The 19,686-nt window shown below is 34.4% G+C and overlaps 1 protein-coding gene across 1 annotated transcript; it reads left to right on the forward strand.

Annotated features, from left to right (window-relative positions):
* The first annotated feature begins 265 nt into the window (after positions 1 to 265).
* On the forward strand, positions 266 to 10,981 carry LOC135218500 (homocysteine S-methyltransferase YbgG-like). Its single transcript, XM_064254854.1, is given in 7 exon segments — positions 266 to 420; positions 6,072 to 6,238; positions 7,123 to 7,306; positions 7,937 to 8,008; positions 8,011 to 8,198; positions 9,610 to 9,827; positions 10,777 to 10,981. Coding segments are annotated over 6 exon segments (951 nt in total). The 5' UTR covers positions 266 to 420; positions 6,072 to 6,106; the 3' UTR covers positions 10,934 to 10,981.
* The last annotated feature ends 8,705 nt before the right edge of the window (positions 10,982 to 19,686 follow it).

Genomic DNA, 19,686 nt, shown 5'->3' on the forward strand with positions numbered 1-19,686 from the left:
CAACATCCACGAATGATCAGTTATAATTAATATAAAAAAACCGAAACTCGTGTGATGACAAGAAATTAGAACAAAAAAAAATTAATGTCCTTGCTCATTTTTGTCTATAATTTACTACAGTATTCAATCTACATCCATTCCTAGTACTCTAAATAGATTGATAAGGACCCGCATAAAATATAAAATAAGGGGAAAAGGAAGATACGTAACAGCTCAGACAAATACTTCAAAAACAAAGAAACAAACAAATAAAACTTGCATATGTTGTGCCGTTATAAAGATAGCAATTCCTCCATCACGTCTTGGACGCGAAACAGCTGATTCATTAATGACGAGCTGAGTCCCACCCAACGCTTTTGACAGCTGGTTGGCAAAGCTGGTGGCGAACACTTGCAATGTATAACTGGTGCTGTGTATAAGGTAAGTGCTTTCCATAATGAAAAAAAAAGTACCAAAAAATGTCAACAAAGTGTAAGCGTAATTAAAAAATGTACCAAAAAATGTCAACAAAGTTTAAGAAAGAGAGCTTTTCACCCATTTAAAAGATAATTAGGGTAAAAAACATCAAAGCAGGCCACGCAGGCCAGCTACCATCAGTGCAAGCCACCCTCCGAAAAAGTACATTATAACGCGTCCTGACACCCGAGATGGGCATCAGTCGCGACTTGTTGTTGGTGAGAAACGGAGCTAAAGACCTCTACTCTCCTTTCGAAGTAAGTATTTTCCCCAAAGTAGAAATTATGGCCAAATTTTAAGATTTAAAACAGATTTAAACAGAGGGTACTGAAAATGGCGCCCACGGCAGTGGAAATCTCACCAAAACGCTTTAGAAATTTTTACTTACAACTAAAAATGTTTCGAAGATTGACGCCATCTCGATGTTTACGGAGTAGCTTGTGTCAATAAACTAACCATTTCCTGTGATAAATCCGCACACCACTTGTACCCACAGACGCTGGAGCACTTTTATCACACAATCGAAACACGATTTCTCATCAACAACAAGCAGGCGTAAACAGCTGTTGGGGTAGAAGATGACGAGAAGCGTGCTCTTGGCTAATTTTTAAATAAGTAGTAAAACATCAATATTTACATATTTATGATGATTAATTTGAAAATATTCGTTATTGAAAAAGTAACTCGACTCTGACTCAAATTTAAGTAATTATTTTCTGAATTAGAACGTTCTTTCAAGTTCTGTATTATGACGTCACGACATCTTGACTTTCGTACCTATTGTAAATAATTGCTATACTCCACTGTCATTGCAGAACAGTTTACCAGTTATTCATGCAGATTGTTATCAGCTATACATGTAATTGTTATAATCGTAATGCGATATATATCTTTATTATTTACTTTTTGGATATATGAAGATGTTTTACTGCTGATTATCGCCGTAGTAGGTGACGCAATCGTTTCGGTCCATGGCCTCTTGTCTGTTTTCGCACCATAAGAAATTATGGGGCCGAATTTGCAATGACCAGAAAGTCTTTAAAGAGGAAAGTTAGCATTGAGGGGCATATGTTTTTTGACTGAGAAAAATAAAAAATTTATTCAATAGCTAGCTTGTAAAAAATACTTGGGTTATAAAAACTTGATTGACAACTAAGCAGCATGTCTACTATGGGTTTCAGAGACAGTGCAAGCAGGTTTTTGGGCAATACCTATTTCTGTAACGAACACTCTTAACAGAACGAGATTTTGCTATAGTGGCATTACACCAGTGCCGTAATTTATAAGGGTATCGTGAATCACTAATCGTAAAGAATAACGACACTTGTCCTTGTACCAAGAGACAAAAACTCCATTATGCAGAAATGGATACGAACACGCGTATAAAGCTCCACCTACCCTCTCCCCCAACCCCCCCCCCCCACCTCCCTTTTCTTCTTCGTTCCTCCGCCTTCCTTTCTCTCTCTCTCTCTCTCTGTTGCCATTCGGTATGTGTTGACCCTCCAAACTGGGTATAAGACTACACACAAAACGTTGAATTGGTGAAATTAGGCTATGTATTGGAAGTATATATACATAAATATTAAAGCAATTTTATCATTATTGCATTACTATGACAACTAGAATTCATGGAAACAGTTTTATAACCTGTTAAGCGTCACCCACGTAATAATACGTTTACCGCGATCTACTCGGTTAGCGCCTTCAACGGGATATTACGTTCAAGACTTTAACTGTGCTTGTCAAGTCGTCAGCCCCGTAATAATACGTTTACTCGCATAGAAAGTGTAGGAACATCATTTGGTAACACTCTCAGCACATGGGAAACTTATTTCCAAGCCTGGCAACTCTTTCCTGGTGGTCGCTTATGCTAGAAAACTGCCTGTCCCTGTTGGTTTTCTTTCAATACGCTTCGGGCGTTTATCGAGACAAATTGGATTTCGCGTCTTTCACATGAATGTCCCAAAGAGGAGGCATATTCTTTAGGTGAGATCAATCAAATACTAGATGAGGATTGTGGTATTGATAACCTATTTGATGATGAGAGCTCTAGTTCTGAATCCATCCAGATGATACACAAACTTTCTTCCAATTGCGGGAGGTGAAGATGACTTTTCTTTGCCGATTGACTGGACTCCGAGAGAGAGCGAGAGAGAGAGAAGAGAGAGAGAGGAGAGAGAGAGAGAGAGAGAGAGAGAGAGAGAGAGAGAGATAGAGGAGAGAGAGAGAATTTCCAACAGTTAATTACAGTATGAATAACAAGCATAAAAATCAATATTAACTTTGAAAAACTATCATCAGTGCTATGATCCCTGATTACAAAAAAAGCGTGACGGTACGTTAGCAGCGAGCTCATCAGGGGCGGACGCTTAACAGGATAATGGAACGGCGTATGTGAAGCCTCCACTAATGTGGCAACGATGATTTTGCCATTCTTAGCATGCAAACATTAAAGGTTACATTTATTTCTGGCATACGATATTTTTAAGAAATTCAAAATACTAATAAAGACTGAAATCAATGAAAAGTGCTAGCAAAAACAAAAAGCAAAAAAAAAAAAAAAACGTAGTCGTTCCTCTATGCACTTTTCCGTATTCGTTCCTCTATGGTTTTCGGCAGCCAGATGTACGAAAACGTTAGAAACATTTGATTTTTATCTACGTTAGAAATATCTGTAATTTTTCGGGGTGGGGGTAATTTGGTTGCAAAAAAGGGATAATATACATGAATTAAATCAAAATTTTTAAATAACAATGTAAATTACAAACTAAATACGAGTAAGTAAACTTTAGTTTAGGGAATAAAACTTTGCAGTTTCGTCGTCTGTCGTCGTCTGTCGTCGTCTGCTGTTTGTAATTGTGTTTATGGCGCGCGCGCTTAGAAACCAGGAACAGCAACGGGTTTAAAGTGCAATGTGGAGTGAACTGAGACCCAAAAGTGTATAATAACAATCAAATAAGCACTGTGGAGTTTCAGTTGTGATGGCAGTAAGGATAAAAACCGCCGATTACAAGGTAAGAATGAATTCAGTTCCAACCATAACCCCGGAATAACAAGTTTCATACTTCACTAATATAGGCAACAAAATGTTGTTTTATTGTGCTGATTACAACTGCAATCTTGAGTAAGATCAATAAACGTTACATACATACAGCTAACATTGTTCCAAATGAGTGCTGGGAAGGCTGGGGAAAGATGGTGTCCGTCACTGATGAGAACCGTCCATGAAAAACGTAGCCGCCATATTGGATTTCAAAACTGCCTTGAAAACATATTTTACGAAGAGCTCACATGCTTATTTTAGTTCGTATGGGGCTTTCATATATCACTATGTTGACGAAACTTCAGTCTTTTAAATGGTATGCTTAGAGTTGCAATTGTATTCATGTTTCACCAATTAAATATCGAGTGAATAAGACCCGTCTACCGTGATGAGGGTTGGCCTGTACTGATGTTTCCCCCTAGCTTGTAAAATGGCTTTGTGGCCTGGACAACGAAGAGCAAGTCTAATTAATATTTACTATCTTATGTCCTCGCTGTTAAGCTACCTATACCCTAATCAGTTCTAAAGTTGAAATACCTAAAAGAAAATTAGTGGGAATTGCGATGTCTTGGTAATGTTAAAGTAATGGTATTTATATTTTATAAGTACCCAATAATCTGTCAGCATGTTTATATTTGTTACTACTTAGATTACTACAACTACTTTTCTTCTAGTAGATAGGTATGTATAGTTACCTAGATATAGCTAGGCTAGGCCTTCTATGTAGCATGCAGAAATTATATCCTACTCCATGTGTGTTTTTGTAAGCCTATGTTGCCATATTTATTTTAGAGTGGACTGCTTTTCAAATTATATGCTGCCCTCTGTCTTCCTAATGGCATCAACATCATTAAACTTCCCCCTCCTCCCCGGAAGGTATTGCCATCAGTGCACCTCACGCTGTGCACTAGGCATTACTTAAGGTCCTTTGCCGTGTCCCTTCGGCCCGTAGCTACAACCCTTTTCATTCCTTCTACTGTACCTCCGTTCATATTCGCTTTCTTCCATCTTGCTATCTACCCTCTCCTTCCAATTGTTTGCTTGGCCTTTGGCTTACAATTGATATTCCAATTCCATTAACATTAACAAATAACAAAATTAAGTTAAACATGATCATTTCGTAAACAATCCTAAGGTTCCTTTTGTTTTGTCTGCTATGGGGTTTTCCTGTCATAGTCTTTATTCTCTAATTAAGAAAATATTTGGTTTTTGTGTTGATTATTAAGGTTTTTTTCTGTCAGGAATATTACTTCATTGTTTGGAAAGTAAAGATGCGACAATAATGTTGATGGATCTTATGTATGTTCATTTTTGTGTAGTTAGGCTATTTTTATATATACCGAAAAGAACAAGGCTATTTTACATTGAATTATAGGGTTTACCAGTCCACTGAAATTATTAGCTTGTAAAATGTTAGTGGGACTGGTAAACCCTATGCTAAAATAGCCTAACCACACATTATCGTTGCATCTTTATTATTTTCACAATTCATTTCCCCCCTACAATATCAGTCTCCATCTGGAAGTGGACTAAATACTGGTATAAGAAATATTATACAATTTTATCATTTTGAAATGGAATGTGTCTTGGTATAATACAATATTACCATTTATTTTATGGTACTCTTAAGTCAGGATAAATTGAGGGTTTGATGGCCAATTAAGGGCCCACACACCAGGTTAAATAGCGTATATTTTACACATGTTTGTTCTCCCCATCCTCAAACCCCAGTTTCCCACTGGGAAACCAAGCATTGTTAGAATTATCACATAAAAAGCTATTGGAATAACAAAATTTCCACGTTTAGCTTGATTATGGGTAAAATTTTACCCAGTACAGCAATGCTAAAATCTGCTAAAAATACAAAAGAAATAGCTAGAAAAATGCACTGTTCATATGTGTAGACTAATAACTGAAAATCTAAAGATAATGAAAAGCAGGAAATTGAGACATAGTGTATTGTTGTACCTCGTTGGGATGCCTTACCTCCCATTAGCTATCTGATTACCCCTTAATACTGCTTAGAAATTATTGGGAGAATAAAATAAATTTAAAAACATCAATTTAAACTTCTTAGCCTAACCTAACATAGGCTGCCCCGGCTTATCCCAATCAAACTTAACGCCAAAGCTCTGATGCTCCCACTAGGGTCCTCCAACATTGTTAGAAATTGTGAGGTGGTAAATTCTAGTTAAGCATGTGATTTGAATATCAATTTTGACAAAATTATAAAAAAAACTACTGTATCAGGAAAAAAAAAAAAAGCAAATGTAAGGTTCAAAATTATAAAGTACTGTAACTGTCTACACAAAAGCTACACAAAACAAGTGTTTGTAGTTTTTTTAGCTTTAAATAGAAATGGTAACTTGTACCTCTTTTGATGTTGTGAAACATGGTGAAACAAGATGAATATGCAAAGTATATTTATTTAAAGTAAAAATTTTTTTCGTAGAATACAGTATTAGACTTTAAGGTTAAATTTCGTAATGACATTTAGATTACAGTGGCACTGCTCACTGCGTTTTGAAAACATTTAGAGCTTTTGTCTAAACTAGTAATTTATTTCTTACAGGTTTTAGTCACAGCTTCATATATTTTGCATTGAAGATGTTGGATGGACGCAACTGGGTTATTGACGGTGGCCTGGGTTATGGCTTGGAAGAATCAGGCTTTAAAATTGATAAGGATCCTTTGTGGAGTGCTCGTCTCCTTGCTACGAACCCAAATGCTATCAAAGCGGTTGGTATTATTATTATTATTATTATTATTATTATTATTATTATTATTATTATTATTTATTATTATTTATTATTATTTATTATTATTATTATTTATTATTATTTATTATTATTTTATTATTTATTATTTATTATTTATTATTTATTATTTATTATTTATTAGTTATTATTTATTATTTATTATTTATTATTTATTATTTATTATTATTAACCAAACAAAAACTAATTTCAGTTTTCTTCTGAAGATTGAAAAAGAAACCCACAAAATTACTGTGTATAACATGTTACTTATAAGTATTTACATTTTATTTTACTCAACACTGGAGTACCTTCAGGCCCTATCTGTGGCCCTTTTTCAAGAGATGCATAGGTTGTAAGCTGGGCCTTGACCCAGGCTGACAACCTACGCATCTTTTGAAAAAGGGCCACCACAGATAGGGCCTGAAAGTACAAGAGTGTTGAGTAAAATAAAATGTAAATACTTATAAGTAAACACGTTATACACAGTAATTTTGTGGGTTTCCTTTTCAATTATTATTATTATTACTAATGGCATACAAATGCAGGAGACAAAAGAATCCAGCATAGGTTTTGAAGCATTATTAGAACAGTCTTTTTGTCCTTTGTATGATTACTATCAATGTTGTTCATGCGTATAATGGATTTACAGAATTAGTTAATTAATTAAAAGTCCTTCATTCAGAATTCCCTTAATGGAAAAACATAATGACCAAAACAAAGAAGTAAAATAAAGTGAGTGATAGTCTGGTCAGTGATATGCATTACGCTGAGTTTATGGTTTATTGTTTCTAATTTGATTCCTTTTTTTTATGGTCATGTTAATGTCATTAACTTGCATTCTTATATCACCTTATATTATTCAAGGTACATAAGTCATATCTAGAAGCTGGTGCTGAGATTATAATAACTTCAAGCTACCAAGCAAGTATCCAGGGGTTGTGTAGCCACCTGAAAATAGACGAAAAGGCGGCACTGGAACACATGGAATGTAGCGTGTATTTAGCGAAGGATGCAATCAAAGAATATAGTGACTCTGGATGTGGGGAAGGTCTGTATGGTGCATGTATGATGTACTGGGTATATCATTTTATTTCCAGCCATGTCAATTTAGACTAGTGCTTTTCATCTTCTAAGTTTCTTGATTACTGATTCGAATTCAAAATTCACTTCTGGTATATTATTGTTTTCACATTATGTATCCCTCCCCCTCATATCTTATTAATGATTTTACAAAAATGCTCTGTCCTGTATTTTCTTTTTTCTGTTGATGTTATTGACCCATCCCTCCTTTTGACAATTTTTTTTCCCACCATGGATATTTCATTAATAACTCCATGGGTTACCGTAGGACCAGTGCCCCTCCTAAACACATGGCAGGGAGCTCACACAATGTAATATGTACTAGTTCTTTTTTGCTATCTGATATCTCCCCTAGAAATTGTCAGGAAATTGTGACTTCACTTTGGGATGACCATTTTGTAGATTAGAAGCAGATGCAGTCCCTTTAAGTTGAATACAATACATATATGTAGTGTCTTTGAGTGTTATGAAACAGGATGGTTTTAAGAAACTTCAGATTTTCAATTTCCATATATTTTTGAGATCATGACAATTGTGTCAAATAGGAATTCATTCATAGCCTCATCTTTTTTTTACTGGAAATTCAGTTTATTTTTAGGTAAACAGTATTTGATTGCTGGGTCAGTCGGACCTTATGGAGCATGCCAGGCAAATATGTCCGAGTATCATGGAAATATGTCAACAACATGTCCAACAAAGAATTAATGCAGTGGCACAGACCTCGAATGGAAGCTTTAATAAATGCTGGAGCTGACTTCTTAGCTGTTGAAACCATCCCATCTCTGAAGGAGGCCCTAGCAATAGTGTCACTTCTAAAAAGTTTTCCAAACACAAAAGCTTGGATTTCATTTTCTTGTAAAGTAAGTACAGTACAATATTGTATCCTCATCATCTCTTAGGGATAATGTATTGGCCATGCTTTAAAGTAAGCTAATGATAGATGAAAAAAAAAAAAAATTCACTTGATGATTATTTTGAAGCTGATCAGCTTGATAGGGCATTCATTTGTGAAGCTACTTAGGACTGCGAACAACACCTTTGAGGAATCAGATAAAAGGCTGATGGCATTAAACTGTTGGACTAAAAATATGAGTTGGCAGAGTAGCAACACCCATTCAAGAGCCCAAAAATTAAAAGCTTTAATGTCCTAAATACTCACCAAAGAGTATATTTTAAAAGCAAAATTTGCTTTTTGAATACCTGTGCAAACTTGTCAATTTATACTTGCCTAATCTTCCAGTCAGTAGTTGCATAGACTCCAAAAGAAAGTGAATTTTTTACACCTGGTCTGATATGCAACTGGGATACTCAGTGCCTCAGATGGTAGTTAAGTCTTTTCACTCCAAGTACAGTCTGAATTAACTATGAGAAATGAAGGGTTGGAGGCAGGTCATTGTCTTCCATCAAAGAGGTGGCAGATGGTGTGCTTTCTCATTTTTCTGACGCATTCTCCCTGTCCATCTGTTTTCATCTGCTGCCTCCTTGCTTGCAACTCTCAACTCTACCTAACCATTGACATTTGCACATGAATGGGAGCTGCTTTACCTCACTCTTCACCAGGTCTATTAACCCACAAACTGTTGTAACCCTCATTTGTAGTAATTGGAGCTGGAAGCACTTAACAACAATGACTAATAGCTTAATAAAACTCTGAAGGAATGGGCCATTTTGCAGAATAAATTCATTTGGAATTTATACATTCTGGAGAGTGCAGTAATTTTACAATTATTATGTTTTTGCTGCTACTTACCTCAATTTATTGCACAAGCAAAATAGTAGAGGGTAAGTTCTACTGCATGGGTAGCTAATTACACTCCTGGTAAACATGGATTTTTAATTTGTTAAATGATGTTCCATCATTTATTTTTGACTTTACCATTTGTATGATAAATTGTAACCCGAGTAGGCAGTAGTTTTTATTGATTAGAATAATCTAGATTTGTACAGTCCTGTATATTTATTGTATACCATGGGACTCTATTATTAGTTATTACTTAATTTAAATTTCAGAGTTAAGGCAATGTTTCTTGCAAAGTTAAAAGTGGACATGTATTTTAGATATCCTATTTATCCAATTTTTTATGCAGTATTTAGGAGACCCTTCACAGCAAGGTCAGATAGTTTCATCCTTAAAGAAATAATAGTTCCCACATACTAATGATTTAGATAATTCCAGAAGATAACATTTAAATTCAAATTCCTATTTTCTTTTTTTTTAATGCACTCTTTATGTAGTTTAGCCTTAGTAACATTTTTGTTCCTTTTCAACAGGACGGGCATCACACCAACTACGGAGATGACTTTAGTGAAGCCGTAAAGCAGTGCTATGAGGAGAGTGGTGAACAATTAATTGGAATAGGAGTTAACTGTACACACCCAGAACATATTGCTTCACTTTTAGAGCAAGCAAATCTTTCTTTGCCTCCACCAGCCGAGCTACCTCGAGTGGTCTATCCTAATCATGGTGAGAGGTGGATTCCTGATAAAGGGTAAGGCTTGGCTAGTCTTGTAAATATTCAGATGTATTCATTACTGCAATTTCAGATTTATTCATTTCTGGAATTTCAGCTATACTATTACTGCACAATAATAAAGTGAAGGGATTTATGTTTGAAAATCTCATGTGAGGTAGGGAAATGAATACAAATTATGCATTTGTTAAATACAAGACAGTGATTTGTGTTTGACACACACTGTGAGAAGAGGATGCAATTTCTTTATCAAGGCTACTATCAAGGGCTGTGAATTTTTGGAAGTCAATTCTCTGGTAGTTAAATTACCTAGTGCACTCCTTTTTGTGTTGTGTGAGGCAGGAGGTATGCTTAGCTGCTGACAACATGATAAGATGACAAGGACATGAAGGGATGAGAAAGATACACTACTGGACAAAAGTCCATCAACAAACAGATAATTGATTGACTGACTTATGGTAACTAAAATTGGCATGGCAACATCTATGTTATCGATGCAATGCTCCAAGAGGAACAGAGGGGCAAGGATTGGACTAGAACCTGTCTGAAAATTGAAGGAATGTAAGAATGGGTGTGAAACCCCAAGTAGCAAACACACATACCACTTGGAAAGGAGTTAGGTTGCAACAGCCAAGGAAATGATAAATATTGTAAACATTAGTACATTCTGATCATGTGGGCAGCTCATTCTGATCAATAGTAGGCCAGAACAATTAGAGATGGATGACATTACAAGCTGTCATGGCAAAAGTTCCTTTTGCCATGTTAAAGTCAGTTCTTCTCATGAGGATTTGCTCTAAAACAAATGAACCATATAGACTGTTCCTTACTGCTGTCTCCTGTTCTTGCTGTCAAAAGTTAAAGGCATAAAGCAAAATCAGTATACAGTATTAATATTGTAATCGTACTATTTTTACACACCATACAATTTTGTAAAGAAATATTTCAAGGTTTTTATTATCCTCAGGTGGGATGGTAGAGAGCAAGAGTGGCCATTTACTAAAGAAATTCCAAAATGGGCAGCCCTTGGAGCTTCAGTCATAGGAGGGTGTTGTGGATTAGGTCCCAGTGACATGAAAATCATTGCTTCATTGGTCTCATCATTGCCATTTTCACATAAGTGATATTATTTTTTAAGTACCTATATAATTAAATCTTAGCACAAATTGTTACTGATGTTTCATTTACCCTACTTAGTAAAGTTTGGTGTTTTCAAGGTTGCTGCAGTGTCTCTTACATGGTGACCTCAGGATAGGAGTTTGGGCACCAAAGTAATTATTTTACTCTAGACAATTAAATTAATGGTTGGTATGTGATCATACTGACAGGAATCTCAATGCCTTAGAATGTGCTGAGTGCACATAAGTCTGGAAGAGGCAAAGAGGTAAGTAACAGAGATAATGTGTTCAAGAGAGCCATACTGTTTTGGGTGTTGAATACTGTAGTGTGTTCATCACACTACTAACAGAAGAGAGAAATTGTGAACCCCTAGCACACACTTTCTGCATGTGAGAGAAAAGACATTAAAGACTTATGAGTGGGAAATGAGGTAACAGAAGGAACAAACACTAGAATCAGATGAACAAGAGCAAATTAAAGAATAATATTTGCGACTATTATTCAGAAAATGAGCCCCACTCATAAGGAACAAGCAGACGGGGGAAAACTGAATTGAAATTCAAGCTTCCAAAGACTATGGTGTTCATTTGAAAGAAATTTCAGAAGATAATAGGGAATATGGACAGAAAAGAATTTATATTAGAAGAGAAAAATGAATAAATTAATAGGTGAACCAATAAAATACAGCTGATTAAAATACAAGGTGAATTGTTTGAGGAATAAAAGACCTCTGGAAAAGAAGGTCGACAGCGTGGCTATTTTCAGCAAAGTAGCATTTTGATCAAAGTCTAAAAAGAGGAAGATCCAATATTTGATCAATCTCATTACAGAAGTTAACCCAACAGGAGTCCTCTGATTCACCGTTTATATATATATATATATATATTCTAGATATATATATATATAATAATATATCTTATATATATAATTATAATATATGTGTATAATATATATTATTATATATATATGATATATATATATATATATATAATAGTATATATATATATATATATAGTATATATATATATACATATATATGATATATATATATATATATATATATATATATATATATATTATATATATATATATATATATATATATATATATATGTATATGTATATATATATATATATATATATATATATATATATATATATATATAGTATATATATATATATTATATATATATATATATATATATATATATATATATATATATATGTATATATAGTATATATATATATATATATATATATATATATATATATTATATATGTATAATATTATATATATATATATGTATATATATTATATATATATATATGTATAATATATATATATATATATATATAATGTATAATATATTATATATATATATATATATATATATATATATATATATATATAATATATATATATATATATATATATAAAAGTAAAATATATATATATATATATATATATGTAGTATATATATTTATATATATATATATATATATATATATATATATGTGTGTGTGTATGTGTGTGTGTGTTACGGTCATTTTGAGGAAGTTGGTCATTTGCAAACTGCCCGGTCATTTTGGAAAAGGACCAAAATATCTGTCAGTATGCAAAATGCCCAAATAATTGTGGTCATTTGGAAAATGACCAGAAGTTTGGTCATTTTGCAAAATTACTATTAGTATCGTTGGTCATTTTGTAAAGTTACTCCAATACCTGCTGGTCATTATGCAAAATTAAACAAGTAGTAACTTAAAATTGATTAGGAAAAGTCTAAGTATTAATAAATGTGTGTGTTTTTTTTATTCAACATTAAAAACTTACATTACACATTACAAGTATATTAGAATATTGAAAGAACTAAAACTGAACTTGAAACACGCTCGAATTAGTTTCCCCAGCAGATAACAAATGGTTTTTCGAAGTGTGGTTGGTGTAAGTGTAGTGTTTGTCTGAACAGGCAGTTTAGTTCCTACTTAGGTTCGGCCGAGGACGGAAATATTCGTGCTCCTCTCATCACTTATTTGTTGCAAGTATATTGTACACTGAAAAGCTTCACAATGGAAAGTAAGAAAAGTCTTTTCCAAACAAAACTTCTAGAGTCTGAGAAAACAAAGCTACAAATAGTTCGTTTATTTCCCCGGAAGAATACGAACGAGTAATTAGTCGCCTGAATGAACTTAAACAATCTAATCCTACGAAGACTAAGCAGGATTATCGTTTGTTACAAAAATATGAAATACTGGAGGCCACAATTGAGGGTACCACCGTGCAAAAGTTGCAGAAGAAAGGAACTCGGCTGCGATTCGTTTGTGCTGAAGATGTGTTTGATGTACTTCTAGCTATTCATCGCATAATTGGCCACGGAGGAAGAACTAGTATGTGTAAGGCAACCAAAGAAAAATATGCAAACATTTCACGTGATCAGATAACGCTGTTCTTGCAGTATTGTGAGGAATGTCAGCTAAAGAAAAGTAGTGTCCTAGCCTTCCAATCTAACCTTAATGTAATAAATTATATGCATGACCCTACTACTACTACTACTACTACTACTACTACTACTACTACTACTACTACTACTAAAATCAATAATAATAATAATAATAAATAATAATTCTGCTGACAATAAAAATTATGATGATGTATTTGCATTACTTATAATTTTGTCTTGTACTGTGTCTTTGCAGGTTGACTTGATTGATATGCAGAGTCAACCAGATGGGAAGTACCGTTTCATTTTCAATTACCAGGATCACTTGACCAAGATGATAATGGAAGGCATGGAGACAGAGGAGCAGCTTGCAGAAGCACTTTGTTTAGTTGATGAAGAAGATCAAAATGTAGAACAGGGGAGAAGTGCTGAAAGTTGTGCCATAAATTGCACCTCGTGTGGTCAAAACATTCCATGTCATCCTTCTGGTCAGTGTTGTTCAACTGTACATGACAATGTTGATGATCCTGTGGGCTCTGTTGCCCATGCAATAGAAATCGTAGCATTCAGGCTGAACAAATGGAATCGAAAATACAACAAGAGAAGCAAGCTAAAAAATGAAGGATAAATCAGTACAGCGTTTCAAGCCAGCCCTTGCAGGGGACACTGTCATGGTTCTATTCCACTTGTTGACCGTGGACGAGCGGAGTTTGCGAATGCAAAGGCAATTATAACTGAGACAATGGATGGCGGAACTTACAAACTAGGGACAAAACACAGGTTTACTTAAACAGGTGTACAGTCGGAATCAGTTCTTTATGTGCTGAAAAATTTATGTCACTCGAAGAGGTAATAAAGGATCGCGAAGTAAGTCTGCGAGAGGTAGCTATTGCAGACATGGCCAGAGGATCAGGAAGTGTAGCTGCACCCAGTCATGTCGGAGCAGACGCTGTAAAATGTTTCAAAAACGAAGTATTGTGCAACAGCAGATGTAAATGTATTAGGGGCTGTGCCTTGTATGATAAGGCGCCCTATGAGGTAATGTTAGACTAGCGATAATATTACGCTAAGTCGGTTGGTATTGCACTTCCATCTTCATGGAGTGTCTGGGGTTTGTAGATCATTTACGAAGTCGGTATTATCTTGTTGGTTATGACGACGATGTGTTAAACTCATGGTGAGGAGGTTCTTGTAGAAAACACGAAATATAAAACTATATGTATTCCTCTGAAGTTTTACATGCTGAAGATCAGATATGATTGTACAAGTCTTCTAATAACGATAGCTTGATCGCTTCTGCCAATGATGATGGCTAATCCTATTCTTCTACATGATAAAGCTTAGGTAAAGAGGTACAGGTCTTCTAATGACGATAGCTAACTCTGTTCTCCCTGTCTACCATCTCTGTTACAGTTATGAAGGAACAGACAGTAGTTCGAACATATGAACATACATACAAATGACATAGTTTCATACGAACACACAATCAAATGAGACACGCTACAGATCACGTAGGCTGTTTGAATTATAGGTCGGGGTAGTTGTCTCAAGCAGGGAGCTTGGACTAATGTTTATAAACAATTGAATGACTACAGGTGACGGCATGTTATCTTAGCCTACATACTTATTGTATACGTCATCTTTAGCGTCTCTAGTCTGATCACATTCCTGCAAGCAATCTTTTATATATATGGACTAACATTCCATATTTTTATTATGTAAACACTTACATTAGCTCGGTCAGCTACCAAAACCAGCTACTGAATATTACTCAAACTTGACTTGCATTTGACTTATAGGAGTGTGATACAGACACTATGTGAATATATATATATATTATATATATATTAGTAAATAAAAAATTCATGGTGTACATGAATTGATTCAAGTAATAAAATATAAAACAATGATATTGGTAAATAATAGTGATCACGGATATATAATGATACAGTTTTTCACTTCATCTCATTAAGATACATATGCTACAGAAAATACTAATGTACTCTGATAATTGCATAGAATGAAGATTAACATGATAAAAATCATATTTTAACTGATAAAAATTTCATATATGAATTGATAAAATTATTAATGTTTATGCTGATTGATTCGTTGATTTTTATGCAAAATGTTATATATCTGATACATTAATCAATATACTAACTCATATAACTGCAGATATTGGTAAGATAAAAAGTAGCAGATTGATTATAGGCTACCTGATTTGTTTATACATATGTATATGGATTCATATAATTATGATTAATATATGTGCACTTTAAATAGATTCCTATTGCGTACACGCAAAGATATATTTCGATTCTGTTATTTATGATCATTTTATATAATGAGATTCCTATTGCGTACACGCAAAGATATATTTCGACTCTGTTATTTATGTCAATTATATATAGGATACATGATACTTTATATATATAGGATACATGACCGAGGTTATACTACTTCACATTTAACTAGCTTTCGAACCACTTTTCGTCCATTACACAGTTCCAGACAACCACCTATGGCCCAATGAAACGGCCTATTTTCACAGGGTTAAAACAAGGGGAAAATTTGCCTGGGCGGGTCCAACGTTCTATTTTTGCGCTCATACTTATTCTCTGCATCCTAAGCTACACGATTACGTTCGCGATGAATAAAAAAAACATCCCCAGCACGAGTCCTTCGCCAGCAAAGTAGAGTTGAATATCCTTCGGGTCGTAATTGTCGGAAGTATGTCCCATTTGTAGTCGATTTCCACAGCCACCGGAGCGTTCCGCATTAAAACGAGATTAACAACGAGATACGGTGTCGGTCGAGATTAACGACGAGATACGGTGTCGGTCGAAGAAGTCCATGAAATTCCTTTCACATTGTAGGCGGTTGTTACTTGACTGTAGTCGTCCGCTGCGACGAACGATTTTTTTGAAGTTGCGATGTGAAACTCTCGTACTGCAGGATACTGTAACCAGGTTCCATTAATCAGCCTGCAAGTGAAATTATACTTGTCACAAGGGCAAAGTAAATTCAGACGACATCCAAATACAGGGGAGGGAAGAGAGCCATTTAGACCAGACTTAACCCACATGAATTCGCTGATATTTTGGAATTCAAAAGAGTCCGCTGTACAAACTTTTTTATCCATGGCATTAACAATGAGTGAACCTATCCAGGTCTATGAGGACTGTAAAAATATCCATAATTATAAAAAATAAACAGATATTCAATACGAATCCCAAAGAAAATTCGATATTACTGGTAGTAAGTTACTAGACAAAGAAGTGGAAAACGGAGCTAATTGTAAGATTGCCAGGCAACATAAGAGTCAAAGAGAAGATTAATCATGATTCTATGTGCCCTAACAAAAGTTTCATATTCAATTTTCTCGTGCGCATCCTCTGAGGTTAACTTTTAAAACATTATTAATAGGTAGGAGATGCAACGAAAAAAAAACCCACTATGTAACTAATTTCTAAATAAACTTTGGGTTTTTCAAGAAAAATGTGACATTTTCCCATGAATGTTTTACTTGAATTGTAATAGGCTAATGTTGCAAGTAAATATTCCATATCCATATCGTGATACTTCTAAATGTCTATGAGGTTCAGAAAAAATTAATTCATTTTGATGTTATAAAAATTCTATTTCCTTATTTTGTTTATTAATTTTAAAATGATTGCAACTCCTTAGCTAAAGTTGCATTGCGCACACCGATAGACACTTGTACCTAACGTCTGCCATGCCCATGAGAAGTTCGGGCTAAGCATTCCTTTCTCCAGTCAATCTGTTTTGCAAGCAGAGACGACACACAGATGAAGCCTGTGTAAGCAGATTATTGAGGTTAAAAGGAACAAATGCTGATACGGCAATGATGACGTCGTCACTTGGCAGGAGATTGCTCTCAGCCAGCTAAGAGTTACGTTACTTGCTGCAATAAATACGACTTTAGGATAAATTTATTATCTTTTAATACTCGACCCACACGAAAAGAATGTCTGAAAAAAAAAAAACAGTACAAAATTGAACAATATATTAGTTTCATGTTGGAAAACTGCATAATTGTAATTATGTTAAATTAAATATTCCTTATTCAAACTATATGAAAAAGGTTTCCATACAATTATATATATATTATTAGCCCTGTATAAGATTCATATAGGATTATTTCATAGATAACATTTTCACTTCTAGACTTCCTGACTTTAAAATCTCTTTTATTTTATTTTATTTATTTATTTATTTATTATTATTATTATTCTATATATTGACTACGAATATAAATCACCGGGACAGACAATATGTCAGTAGGTTTTGATATGTGTTTGAACTTTTAGCTTATTTGTCATTACTAAAGCGTTAAGTTAGAGTTCAATTCTTTACGCATATATATTTGGATATTTAATTATCTATGGTTACGTTTTGCTTATTGATTTTATCGTGATTCCTTTTTTATTATAATTTGTAACCCTTCCGACTTCTTACGGAGTGTATTATATTGACTCCACTTGTATCCAATTTATTTATTTATATATTTATTTATTTATATTTTTTTTTTTTTTATATATATTTGATAAATTAATGGTTGGCTTGAATATGTGGAGTGTTTCTAGCGGCGTACCGTATAAGGCTACTTGCGGTATCATTTCTACAGATATGAGATATGAATGATAAAGGTATTTAAAACCGCGAGAACCGCTATAATCCAGTTCGGATCCAATATCACGAGTTGTAACTCGTAAGACATTGACACTTCCTATTTAATTATCCGGTATTCTACCAAACCGATTGACTCTGGGTGATAAAATATATTATTGGTTTTCTTAATGGAAAGGAATTCACACAACGTGTTAAGGAGATTATTATTGATTTACACCACCCGAGTCACAGATTATTATGTGTTGAATTCCATATTTACTGATTTGCACTCATAAATATTCCTAACGCACTCAATTGCGGTGTTTGTTTTTAGTGCTATTAATTCTATATAACGTGTCAAGGAACTATTAACACTAAGAAGTGTTTATTCCCTCTGTCAGACTCGTAATTCTGTTAATAATTCTACGTATATTCTTTCAAGGATTGATTTGGCACAGGATAGGCCCTTAACTGACAGGTGTCTTAGTGTGTCCCTTGTTTTCATGACACGTGTTACAATCAGTTATGTGCTTTTTATATCTGTAAGCATTGTAGGCCAGTAAAACAGTGATTTGGCTTTCTGTGACATAGGAGGGAACCCTGGATGACGGAATGCAACCAGTTTATGACGATTGGTATGAGAGAGATTATTACTACTACCTGGTCGTTAGTCCTCTGCTGTGTTCTTCGGGTTTTCCTCGTCACAGACCTACATAGAACATTACATTTGATTACATTATTCTGATACACATACTATAAATATACTTTTGCTTTAGGGTTTCTGCTCGAAGTGTTTATTGTTTTTGCCTAGCTACTGACCCTGTTTCCGTTTCGAAGTGTTTATTGTTTGGTGTTTATTGTTTTGCTTATCGCTGTTGACACTTGCTTTGTTCAGTTTGTAACAGTTCTGCGCTCCAACCCAGATATTCAATGCTCGCGATCTCTTGGGTTAAGGAATTTTCTTGTTTAGATACGGTTTTAACAATAGGCACGGATGTTTCTATATCTTTTAGTCTAATTAATGGTTCTTTGCTGTATGGTGCGGGATTGCGGGATAATGCGTCAGCTATGATATTTGCTTTCCCAGGTAGATATCTTATCTTGGCTCCAATAACCTGAATGATCATTTGTCACCGAGTTCCTTTTGGACTGTGATTAAAGCCTTTGAAAAACTCGGTAAAGGACTCATGTTCAGTAAGGACTTTATCAGGATAGCCATAGATTATGAACTTAAAATGTACTAGTGTTAAAGATACCTAGCCCTTCCTTGCCTATTACTGCATATTTACTTTCAGAGGGCTTTAGTTTACGTGAATAAAAGCTATAGGGAAGAACTGTTTATCATATTACTGAAGTAGTATCCCTCTTACCCTTGGTCTGAGGCGTCTGTTGCAATAAAAAAAATTCCTTATTTAAATCAGGATTTTTTAAGTTAGGTAAGCTGCATTTTCCGCTTTTAAGATATCGAACGCCTGTTGATGCTTTTCAGACCATAATAAATCTACGCTCTTCTTCGTAAGATCTGTTAAAGGAGCTGTCATGATTGAAGAGTTACATATTTACATACGATTGTAATACCCACTACAGCGCAAAAGTGCTGTATCCCCCTTTTACGTTAATAAGTACCGGAAAGTTATGAATAGCCGACACCTTACCATGGACTACTTTTAAGACCTTGACTAGACA

Source organism: Macrobrachium nipponense, chromosome 9 (assembly GCF_015104395.2).
Source record: "Macrobrachium nipponense isolate FS-2020 chromosome 9, ASM1510439v2, whole genome shotgun sequence".
Classification (NCBI taxonomy): domain Eukaryota; kingdom Metazoa; phylum Arthropoda; class Malacostraca; order Decapoda; family Palaemonidae; genus Macrobrachium; species Macrobrachium nipponense.